This window comes from Paroedura picta, chromosome 4 (assembly GCF_049243985.1).
Source record: "Paroedura picta isolate Pp20150507F chromosome 4, Ppicta_v3.0, whole genome shotgun sequence".
NCBI classification, from domain to species: Eukaryota; Metazoa; Chordata; class Lepidosauria; order Squamata; family Gekkonidae; genus Paroedura; species Paroedura picta.
In genome coordinates this window covers 32213263-32225838 of record NC_135372.1, presented here as the reverse complement: position 1 = coordinate 32225838, position 12576 = coordinate 32213263, and the positions used below count along the sequence as shown (strand labels likewise).

Below are 12576 nucleotides of genomic sequence, written 5' to 3'. Positions count from 1 at the left end.
TCAACATGATCAGATTGCTTCCTATTTCTTGGATTCCTCTACTACTGGGGTCCCAAAATGGTTTAAGCCTACAGATAGCTATTTATATATTGTACGGTGTGTCCCAAGTAGCCAGGACATCTGATGATTGTCAGGCAACCGATGTTGGGAGGTGGCTTGACATTGCCTGCCTCCACCTCCTGACCCCCAGTGCTCCTTGGAGGAACTCCATCCAAACCCTTGGAGGTCTCCCATCCAAATGCCAGCCAGGGTCAGCCCTGCTTAGCTTCCGAGATCTGACGGGATCGAGCTAATCTGCAACACCCAGGTCAGCGCTACAGGCTGCTTTGAAATTCAGACACAAAATGGTTGGTCCAAAGCATGGAGCCAGCCCAGCATGTGCAGTCATGAATAATGTTAATAGTAACTCGTGACCATTTCAGGGTGAAGTTCAGTTTGACAGGATGCCTCTTAAAACGAGCACAAGGCTGGGAAAATATTTTCTTGCATACCTTTGCCGTCGCATAGTAAAGAGCCTTGAGGTGTAGTGATGGAGGCTTAGCTCTTGCTGTGCTCAGGGCTCATTGCTGTGGGAATATTGTCCCCACAGAAGAAGTCCACGTTCCCAAGGAAGAACCCCCCTGGTTTCCCCTGGCTAAGAGCCAGCAGGGGTAGGGGTTAAAGAGCAGTGAACTCTAATCTGGAGAACAGGGTTTGATTCCCCTCCTCTCTCCTCCACATGCTGTCAGCTGGGTGACCTTGGGCCAGTCACAGTCCTGCCGGAGTCATGATAACAAAGCAATTCTGTCTGAACTCTCAGCCTCACCTATCTCACAGGGTGCCTGTTGTAGGGAGAGGAAGGGAAAGGTGTGTGTAAGCTGTGTTGGAACTCCTTCAGGTAGTGAAAAGCGAGATATAAAAACCAATTCTTCTTCTCCCTTGACGCCATCCATTGTGCCTCCTTGAGCGTAAGGGCAGGGGCCTGGCTGAAACCCTCAGCCGTGCCACTGTTCAATCCATGGGCCTGAACTTCCTCCACACCCTCTTCTGCGGCTTTGCCAAGCCTCAGCTTTCAGTGTACCTCAAGGCACAGAATGACGCAGCCCACGTCTTCTCACACATACAAAGGAGTGTGACTGTGACGCCCACAGCCCCTTTGCTCAGCTCCTCTGCCCCCCCTTTCACTTCATGAGTAAATTGCAAATGGCATTTTTAAAAACCGAGCTCTCTTTGGGATTCAGCCTCTTCTGCATGCCTGCTTTATCTTGTCCTCAGTGCTGCTACCTCGGTCTTAGCCCATTCCCTCCAGCACTTTCCCTTGAATATAAGGAAGACTCACCAATTAGGAGAGCCAGCTGCAAAGACTTACAGTGTTATGGCTTCAGAAGATGGTCTTCTTTAAAAGGTAAAAGTAAAGGTATCCCCTGTGCAAGCACCGGGTCGTGGCTGACCCTTGGGGTGACGCCCTCTACTGTTTTCATGGCAGACTCAATACGGGGTGGTTTGCCATTCCCTTCCCCAGTCATTACCGTTTACTCCCCAGCAAGCTGGGTACTCATTTTACCGACCTCGGAAGGATGGAAGGCTGAGTCGACCTTGATCCGGCTGCTGGGATCAAACTCCCAGCCTCATGGGCAGAGCTTTCAGACTGCATGTCTGCTGCCTTACCACTCTGCACCACAAGAGGCTGGTCTTCTTTAGGAGACTTCAAATAGTTCAGGTCCCTTCACTTAGCTCACAGCCTGATCCTACTCAGAAATAAATTTTTGACTTCAGTAGGATTCCTTCCCAGCTTAGATTACAGCCAGCTTGGTGCAGTGGCTAAGAGTGGTGGCCTCTAAGCTGGAGAGCTGGGTTTGATTCCCAGCTCCTCCCCCACATGCAGTCAGCTGGGTGACCTTGGGCCACTCACAGAGCTCTCTCAGCCCCATCTACCTCACAGGGTTCTGTTGTGGGGCGAAGGCAACTGTAAGCTGCTTGGAGACTCCTTTGGTTAGTGAAAATCAGGGTATCGGAAACCACTCTTCTTCTTAATGACTTTCTACAGAGAGAAGTGTAACCAGTTCTCTGAATGTTTATCTGATTGGGGCAAGTCTACTTTATATCAGTCAACAAACCAGGGGATATTGCTTCAGGTTAATATCTACTTGATTTTTAAAAATATATATTGTCTGTGCATGTATGTATGTTGCCATTTTTCATGGGTTTTTTCATTTGGGGGGCAGAGGTTGGTTCAAATCATTTCCAGGGTCTGTGTCCACCTCTGAACCCATGGATTTAAACAGCTTTTTTCAATTTCCAGCTTTCACAGCTCATACATAGTAATGGGGAATACTATGGTATGAATTATCTTGATCTTGGTCGTCAGCGATATATCCTTTCATTGAAAAGTCCTTTCCAGCTCCTTCACGTCTGCCCTTCCCAGTTAATTTCCTCCTGATTTCTTGGTTGCCCTCTCCCATTGCTTGATGAAACGCCAAAAATGATGGCTACATGTGATGAATTTTGGCAAGTTGTATCCAGTGATTCTCTTTTCCCACAGTCATGGCAGCTGCAGGGAAAGGAATTTTTGGCAGGTAGAGTTTAAATACACAAGACAGCAAAGCACCAGCTGCTTAAAAGAGTAAAATAATTTGACTGAGAAGAGAAACAAACTTTGTGAGCAAGAGAGCAGAGAGATTGTCTTAACGGTCTAACTGACTAACATTCTGGAGAGAGAAGCAAGGCAGGAAGTGTGCTCAAAAAAGCAGGAAGCCTCCAAATGAGCCAATCAAGAGGAGATCATTGGAAAATATCAAGAAGCTCCTAATCGGAACGTGCCAACTACGTATCTCCTTCGATGCCCCCTGTAGGATATTCTTATGCTCTTGAACATGTTTTAAAGTGCAAAGGGGCCTGATTCAGCTTGAGGTCCCGCACATGTTAAAAGAAATCCCACAACTGCCAGGTGTCTTTGGAGAAGGTGAGCCTTGCCTGGGGAACCCCAGGCTCAAATTTGCCAAAATGTGCAACCTGTTGTGCAAGTGAAGGCAATTGTGTTGACCTTATGTTATTTGCAAAAATGTACACAGAATGCTGGTCATCTCAGATGCTAGACAATTAGGCAAGTGGATCTATCACAAAAAACTGAATCACTCTTTGAAAGGTGCTTTGAGCAAGTAAAATGAAAGCAGAGCTTTTGACAGAAGTTGTCTTCAGGTAAGCCACTGAGTGCAGCTCCTGTTGAAATGTTGGCATGGTGTATACTGAATGGTTAGACTGGAGAGTTCACGACTCGTATACATATAATAGATGGGGAAGGAATGGAGGTAGTGACAGATTTTATTTTCCTGGGCTCCAAGATCACTGCAGATGGGGACTGCAGCAAAGAAATTAAAAGATTCTTGCTCCTGGGGAGGAAAGCTATGGCAAATCTAGACAGCATCCTAAAAAGCACAGACATCACCCTGCCAACAAAAGTGTGTTTAGTCAAGGCTATGGTCTTCCTTGTTGCAATGTATGGCTGCGAAAGTTGGACCATAAGGAAGGCTGAGCGTCAAAGAATTGAGGCTTTTGAACTCTGGTGCTGGAGAAGACTCTTGCGAGTCCCTTGGACTGCAAGGCGAACAAACCGGTCAGTCCTAGAGGAGATCAGCCCGGACTGCTCCTTAGAAGGCCAGATCCTGAAGAAAAAACTCAAATACTTTGGCCACCTGATGAGAAGGAAGGACTCCCTGGAGAAGAGCCTAATGCTGGGAGCGATCGAGGGCAAAAGAAGAAGGGGACGACAGAGAATGAGGTGGCTGGATGGAGAAACTGAAGCAGTCGGTGAAATGGACTCCGGGGAATGGTAGAGGACAGGAAGGCCTGGAAGATCATTGTCCATGGGGTCGCGATGGGTCGGACACGACTTCGTAACTAACAACAACAACAGTAATACATATAATAATGAAAAACAGTGAGTTGGTCTCTGCTTTCAAAGCAACACGTAATAGATCTACAACAGGTCGTCTTGGCTGCAGTGTTATTAAATACCATCTAACAACTGGGACAAAAGAGAAAGGCACGTTTGCCAATAATCTGCTGGGAATACAAAGTTTGCAGGCGTTTCAAACACTGTTGGCGCTGGAATGAGAATTCAGAAAGGCTTGTCTGCAAATAACAAGATGTAATTCATTAGTTACCAATCTGAAGTATCCCCATACAGGAAACAAGCATGAAAACACACACACACACAAATGGGGGAGTGGAAGAAAATCAGCAGGGGAGCTGCATTACAGGGAAAGAGGGAAAGAGGGTGGGAGGGATAACAGAGATACATGGGAAGAAAGCCAGGATACAAAACACCGTTTGGGGAAGAGTTAACCAAATGCTGCAGGCAAGCAATTAAACATAACAGCTTTGCTCTTGTTTAGAGGCAGTTCTTGCTGTACTTTTAAAAGATCTTATCCTTTCCTCTAAGAGCTCAGACAGGACAGTGTATGTGGTATTCCATGCAACATCTGGTGGGGTAGGATAGGCTGAGAGAATATAACTGGCTCAAGGTCATCCAGTAAGGGTCAAGACTGAGCAGGGATTTGTACCCTCATTTCAGGGATTTTCTGCACAGTGCTACTGCATCGATTTGCCCCAAGTTTCATACATTCTCTGGAGCTGTGAGTTTTTGCCTTACATTTCATTGTGTCGTAGTTAAGAGCAGTGACTTCTAATCTGGAGAACTGGGTTTGATTCGCCACTCCTCCACATTCAGCCAGCTTGGTGACCTTGGGCTAGTCGCAGTTCTCTTAGAGCTGTTCTTGCAGAGAAGTTCTTTTTAGAGCTCTCTCAGCCTTACCTACCTCAGAGGATGTCTGATGTGGGGAGAGGAGGGATGGTAAGCTGCTTCGAGACTCCTTTGGGTAGTGAAAATTGGGGTATAAAAAGCCAGCTCTTCTCTCTTTATTTTTCCTGTTTCTTTTGGGAACACTTTTACCCCAGTTTTTCCTAATAATTGAGCCTGAGTAGTTTGCATGCAATTTTAAAAATGTAATTGCACTTATTTTTAACTGATGTCTGTCATGTGGTCTTCTGTGGAGGCACAGAAGGGACTATGCATGTGTAGTCCAGCCATGACGGAAATACTAGAACGTTCTAAGAGAGTACTCCCCACCCTTGGAGCTGGCTCTTCCTGCCCAAACTGGTCACGTGACTGGGGAAGAGGAGCAATATTCCCTCAGTCTTTCTACCACTGCTGTAAGGTAATAGACCTGAATGAGAGCAGCCCACAGCTGAGGAGGAGGGAGGGATGTGTGCCTGCACAGAAGACCACTCCACAAACATCCGTTCCTGGTAAGTGCAACTATGTTTTCATCTTCATGGCTTCTGTGCAGTTCCACATGGGAGAATAGCAAGCTCACATTGTTTGAACAATGCCAGTCCAAAAAACCCTAGAACTGTGAGCTGGTGGATAAAAAAACATGGTATAACACAAGAACAAACTCTCGCAGAGATTTCCTTATGGCAGTGGTAGGAAAACTGAGGGAAGTTCAGTCCCCCTCTCTAGTCATGTAGACAGTGAGCTAGCTCTGTGAAGCTGGGTGGGGGGGGGATTGTTCCTGCAGCTTAGAACTTCTTAGTACTTGAACAATCTTTCTCTGCAATAGGAATGCACATCTGCAGTCCCATGAGGAACTGCCCAGAAGCCATGAAGATGAATCTGTGCTTTTGTTGGCTCCTTCCACTTCCTGACAACTTTCCACTGACCAGACTGTGGCGATGAGACAACCCTGCCCTGCACGAGAAAATTTTGTTTTGCTGCGGCTGTTTATTTCCTCAAGCTTTCTGAGGGTGCTCATTGCTCTTTCTGGCCACTGAATCATCATACTTTGCCTTTCTTTTCCCTCCCTTTAAAAAATACATTTATTGAATTTAATTCAATAATACATTCAAGAAAAAGAGAAAAGAGGTATATACATAGTAAAATTGACTGTGTAAAACAGAAGATATAAAATGTATTGTGGATTTATCCCTCCCCCCATACTACCATCATATATAAGACAGACCCACCATCACAAATTAATCAATTACTGAATCCACTCTTTCTACTGCACTTGACCACAAAGAATCAACCCTATGAACATCTTTATTATTTTGATAAGCGGTTAATTTCAGAAGAATATAAATCTCTTTTATTTTCAACAACCGCTCCCAAACCTTAGGGAGGTTATTTTGTTTCCAATACCTGGCATGCACCAGTCTAGCGGCTCTTATCATATGAACACCATCAGTTGCTGATCCTCAGGGACATTAGGTAAGTAATTCAATAATAATACCTCTGGGCTATAAGGAATTTGTATTTGTAGCCCAATTGACATAAATACTGATCCTCCGGGGAAGGGCAGGGTATTAATGCAATGAATGAATGAATGAATGAATGAATGAATGAATGAATGAATGAATGAATGAATGAATGAATGAATGATCACCATCATCTGCAGACATGTGCATATATATGAAAGCTTATACCCAGAATGAAACTTGATCAGTCTTAAGGGCATCACAGGACTCAGACTTCTAAAATTAAGTGTCAGCAGTTTAAAAGCAAATAATTAGATGAGGGCAGGACCTCCCTGGCCACTGGAGAGGGGATGGGGGACTATGGTTGTCAAATTCAGGTTTGGAAACTCCTAGAGTTTGGGGGAACGGAGCCTAGGGATGATAGGGACCCTCAGTGGAGTATATTGCTATGGAATCCACGCTCCCAAGCAGACATTTTCTCCAGGGGAACTGATCTCTGTATTCTGGAGATGAACTGTAATTCCAGGGGATCCTCAGCTTACCTGGAGGCTGGCCTCCCTAGATGGGGGAGCAAGACTCCTCTCTGCTTGCCTCCTGCTTGCCTGACCACAAAACGTTTGCAGACCAGTATTGGGCTGAACCTTTGAGTAGAGGGCAGTTTTCTACAGGGACATTATTATTATTATTTAATTTATATACTGCCCTCCCATATAGCTCATGCCCCTCTTCTAGCACATGTGCAACAAAACGAAGAAAAAGAGAAAAAGGAGGGGTTGGCACTGTGATGCTACTGAAGGTGATAGTCCCCTCACTCCACAATCCTGATGTCTAAAAGCACGTCAGGAAGAAAATATACCAGGGTAGCAACAGGAAAAATACGGAGGGAGGGAAGACATGTGGAACCCCTATGCTCAGTGCAAATTCTCCTGCTAGCAGATTGATGGCTAAGAAAAGCAGGAATTTGTGGCTTGTGCGGAAAAAGCCCTCAGGCCAATACACTATACCACGCTAACTAAATACTGGGCTTCATTGGAAACAAAGGCAGTAAAATAATATACTCAAGTTTGCTAAATTTCCTTGGGCGTCATTCGTTCGTGTTAAAATTATGTGTGCGCCCAAAACAACTCCATTAGCCTCCAAAGATGTCCCAGCATATTTATTGGTAAGTAATTTACTCCCCTGTTGTGAAGTAGGTATTAAGAGTACATTTTTTTTACTGAATTCTCTCTGGCGATAGTTGCAATTTCCCTGGGACTCCCTCTAAAAAGTGACAGCCCAGTCAAGTACGATTTCCTTCTCCTTTTTCAAATTATAATTTGTTTTGGGTGTTTATCAGCCCTCCTGCTGAAAGCAGGAAGTGAAATGAAATGAGACAACTGAGCTGGGGTATAATTTTAGCATTTGAATACACCACAGGTTGGTGGCAGAGTGTGAAAATTAATTGATCTTTAGAATGACACGAAGCAAGTTGTTAATTAGTAAAGATTAATTCATGATGCCATTTAAAGGAAGTGGCTTGAAAACAGGATATTCACAACAAATGTATTCATACTATCTGGGGAGACTATTAGAATGTGCCAAAAATACTCTAAAGTAAAGAAATGTCTGCAGAAACTATGAGAGCAGGTTATCCAGGAAGATAACCCAGCCACAATTTGGTCAAAACTTTTCCTTTACAGGGCTCACAAACTGAGGGGCTGTAGCACAGTGGCAAATAATCTGTTTTGCATGCAGAAGGTCCTAGGTTAAGGTGACCAGATTTTAGCATTGGTAAAGCGGGACACCATTGGCCGGGGGGATTCTTGATTAAAAATTTGGTCTATAGGGAGCAACAAAAATTTTCATAGAATGCATAGAACGCAAAAATAGATATGTATATATATATATATATATATTTACTTGCAACATAAGTACAATTTGCCAGGTGCCCCCAGATACCCCTCCAAAAGTGGGACAATCTGGTCACCTTATCCTAGGTTCAGTCCCTGGGAACTCCAGCTAAAAAGGGATCAGGTGTCAGGTGCCATGAAAGACCTCTGTTTGAGCCTCTGGAGAACTGCTGCCTGTTAGAGTAGATAATAGGCATGGGTGATTTGGTTCAGATAAGCCAAAAAGTACCCAAATCAACACTGATTCATGTACTTTTCAGGCCTATCCGAGCTGAACCATGTTCAATATGCCACTCACTTTAAATGCTTCCCCAACCTTCACAGGCAGGGAGAATTTAACTTTAAATGCTCCCTTCATTTAAAGTGACAGCGGAGTGCTGAGCAGCTGATAATGACAGATATGCGGCCTGCTCACTTTTAATCCCTCCCTAAGCTGGGAAGGGGGGAACGTGGACACAACCCCCCCCCCATAAAATAGCTGAAAATTGCACTTAAAAGGGCTTTTTCATTTTAGAAGCTAGCCATAAAGTCTGAAACAATTTTTTTTAATGAGCTATAATCTTTTTCTGATAGCAAGAAAGCTTTCCTGGAATCCTGGCTATCATTGGGGAAGACTGATATGATCATAGAATGTTCACATTATACCAAACCTAAATGAAACCAGATATTTGGACCACTCATTGCTACTTGTGCTTACCTGAGTCTGTGTTGAGGCGCCGCGACGACAGGTGTAGTGCAGAATGGTAGCTGCGCCGTCGGGACTTGTAGGTGTTTTCGCTGCTTTTTTCCATGGAGAACTCGTCTAACCAGGAGGTGTTAGTCCGCTTGTCGCGAATAGTGGAGAACGAGCGTCTCATAGAGCCCGGATCTGTGACCACCTGAAAATGCAGCCCGTGAAAGTAGGATGATTAAAGTCAGGCAAGGGCTAGACTGCTGTACAAGAGGCAACTTTGTTCTTATTGGACCTTGATTAAGGTTTTTATAAGAACATTGGAATTGACTCGGATGACCTAAGTGTAAAGACAGGAGAGAACCTTCATATTTTTGGCAGAAGAACTTCCATTTTTGGTGGCACTATGAGACATAAAACCACCAAACTTGACCAAGGCCTACAGTCACCAGAATGGGAGCAACTGTCCTATTTGTATCTCAACCTTCTGAGCCACCTGAGTAATAAAGGAAGGATGGATTTGCCTTCTGGACCCCAGGTTCGGGCCCTGTTTAACAGTCTGCACATGTTGGATGATACATTTTGAATGTGCTTTTGCGGCAGGATTTTCCTGTGTGAAACAGGAAAATCTAAAGTGCATTGAAAATGTATTATCCAACATGTGCGGAATGAGCAACTCGGCTCTTCCTAATCTCTTGTCTGTGTACTGTAATTTCATCCCCAGGGCTCAGTCCTCAGCCTTTCCTAATTAAATTTAAAAAGATGCCAGATCTTATATTGAATCAGCCTCACTTCTTGTGAGGCAGACCTGTTACTTCCACTAAATCAGCCCTTGCAATGTGGACACTTGGTGGGTAAGAAAGCCAGACTGCCTGTTCCCTGTGTCACAAGCCTGGTGAGGTTCCCCCCACCTGATTTTCTCCTTGGCACAGACAGATGTGAACATTGGGGCCCATTCCGCACCAGGATCAATGTGGCAAATTGGTTTCGGAAAGAAAAAACACAATTTTAAATAGTGGAATTCGTCTTTATGCATACCTGCCTTTGTAGTGGAATCCAGTCGCATTTCAATCGTTTCCCACAAGTTTCTGGTCTCGGCAAAAATCGCTAGGAAGGAAGCAATATTTGCCGTGCTTTGTCCTGCCCCTGGCCGTCAATCAAACGAGCAGCCAATGGGCGGTTGTTACAATGCTCCGAAAAGGCCCCTTTGCCTTTAAGAACAGGTTAAAAAAACACACACACGTTGCAACGAATCTGCGTTGATTCGTTGCGACCCATCTAGCTGGCAGGTGGCGTATGAGCTGGTGACTCGTCGTTGCCACGCTCCCCCCCCCCATGCACTGGTGTGATTTTCTGCCGAAAATAAAGGGAACTAGCAAACGGGGCTTGTGTTGTGCTTGGTGACTTGAGGCGAGCTTTAAAGCAGCTCTGTGTAGGGACTGCAGCCGGAAAAGCCTCGCTGGGTGAATGAAGGCTCGCCGGTTCGTTGCTCTCCACTCGTTCTGAGAAAAAAAAGTGGCGATCGCTTTGCCGGAAGATCAGAGAAGAGAGCCAGGGGGAGGGACTTTGCTGAAACTGCAACAATGGGAACGCACAGGTCTTTTTCGGAACTGTTGCAGATTGCTTGCAAGAGTGTAGCGTTTTTCGGAGGGTGAATCCACTTTTGGGGATTTCCCTTTAAGTGCTACAATGAAGCACTTTTTGCTGATCGGTTTCAGGAGTGTGGCAGATTGTGTGCAACGTCGTGCATAACTGCAAATTAGTAGCAATTACAATTTGCCACACTCCTGCTACTTTGAACTTGTGCGGAATGGCCCTGGGGATTTAATGTTGCCAAACATACTGTGGACTCAGGAGCATGAGGTGGGGGTTGGGGCTTTAGCTTTCCCTCCCGTAAAATTCCCCCAAGTTGAAGGAGCTACGGGGGGGGGGGCAGATTTATCTGCTCGGTGTCACAGGGACCAGGCAGTTAGGGCGAGAGAACAATACCAATCTTTCCTCATGTCCAGATAGATCATGTCAAGGACCCTGTCAAGCATCCTCTCTATGGGCTCCCTCACACACAAACCAAAATATATCCAGCTGCAATCCTGTGGTTTGGACTGATACTCTGGAAAGCTCAAGGATACTGTATTACCGTCCCCCCCTAGCTGGGTGCACCATTTAGGATGGGGTTGTTTTTATCACCATGTTACTAATTATTGTATTACCGTGTTTCATTTTGGTTTTTAATGGGGTTTTTTGTATTGGAACCAACTTGTAACCCACCACGAGCTGGTTCCCCAGGAGTCACGGGCCATAAGTCCAACTAATAAATTAAATAAATAAAGTATTCCCCAGTCTAGATCTGGCAACCTTAGCTAGAAAAGTAGGGATAAGGAGACACTCCACCATATTGACCGTGGTAGAAAAAGAACCCATCCTCCCCAAATCTTTGCCTTTCCATATTCCTCGTATGCCTGTACTGCTTCTGCCCAAGCTAGTCTGGTCATCCAGATTTCAAATGTATCTAGTTTTGATCAATGGCCTTGTTCCTAGGTGAGGCTAGTAGTCCACCCTTCTCTGGGCTGTACCACTTCAGATGGCTGGGGGAGGCTCACATGTGCCTGCCTACAGTTCCCTGTAAATTCGACACCACTGATTCCTCTGTGTATAGTAGGCAAGCACATTGGGAGTGACGTCCATCTCCCCCTGCCTAGAGGCGAAGGAACATTTGGATTCAATCATTTTAAATTTGAAAACAGCAATGGAAGAGGGAAAAACACACACACACACCATAACACAGTTGTCGCATTGCCACTGTTCCCAGGCAAAAATCCGTTAATAAAACAGCAAAAGGCTGCGAGTCTGAACCACCCTCATAGGCTCATTCCGCACAGCCTGGATAATGCACTTTCCGTGCACTCCTGTTTCGTGCAGGAGAATCCAGCGGCAGAAGCATGTGGAAATGCGTTATCCGACGTGTGTAGAATGAGCAGATTGTGGAGCTGATGCAAGCAGTGTGGAGCTGATGCAAACACCATGACTACAAATTCCCGCCCCTGAAGCCCCCTTGGCATAGGACAGCCTGAGGGAGACCCTGCAGAACGGCAACAGATCTGAACGGAGCTGATGTATCTAATCAACCTCGCTTATGAGACAGACAGACAGAAGAAAACCAGCGGGACAAACAAAGAGATGGAGCGTGCCCGAGACTGACCAGGACAGGATGCTTGGCCGAGTCATGAAGACAAGTATCTTAGGACAATGGAAAAGAAAGAGAAGTGGCTGGGCCACTGTTTGGAAATTTTAAAAAATACTTCCCAGGTGGCCGAGGGATTCTTCCAAACTGTTGCCGTCTTTGCTGCAACCAGCAACAGTCCTGGCTGAAGAAGGGTAGGAAGAGGATTCCACACAGCTCTGTTCCTCAGTTTCACTGTAGCTTTGGGGGAAAACCTGGTGGAGTGATTAGTGTGACAGCTGGGCAGTTTGGGTTTGGGTCCCCCGCGTGGCCCCATAGCGGCCTCCAGCAAGCGTCCCATTCCATTGTCTTCTGTCAAATGAGGACTTGGGGCCCCCAGTCTCCCTGAACCCAAGGACACATTCAGAATGATGCAAAACAGAGTGGGGGCCTCCACAAGATGGCCGCCGTATGGACTGGGGTTAATTACAAGATGGCTGCCATGGGTCGCTAGCCAAGCATCCTCGTACAATGGAGGCATCGGTTTCTGAACGGTTGCTCCCTGGAGGCCCAAAAGTGATGCCTCTTGGATTATTCAGAAGCACCTCCTGCTCTACTGAGGG

General features: G+C 45.7%; 1 protein-coding gene across 6 annotated transcripts in view; it reads right to left on the bottom strand.

Moving 5' to 3' along the window:
* The window catches only part of CACNA1E (calcium voltage-gated channel subunit alpha1 E), a 584956-nt gene that overhangs the window by 12103 nt on the left and 560277 nt on the right, over positions 1-12576 (bottom strand). For 5 of the 6 annotated variants that reach the window (XM_077332232.1, XM_077332235.1, XM_077332231.1 and 2 more), the window contains one exon: positions 8821-9001. In XM_077332232.1, coding sequence (XP_077188347.1) covers positions 8821-9001 — 181 coding nt within the window. Of the gene's footprint in view, positions 1-8820; positions 12229-12576 lie in introns of those variants that run through there. The other variant, XM_077332237.1, reaches the window with a different exon arrangement.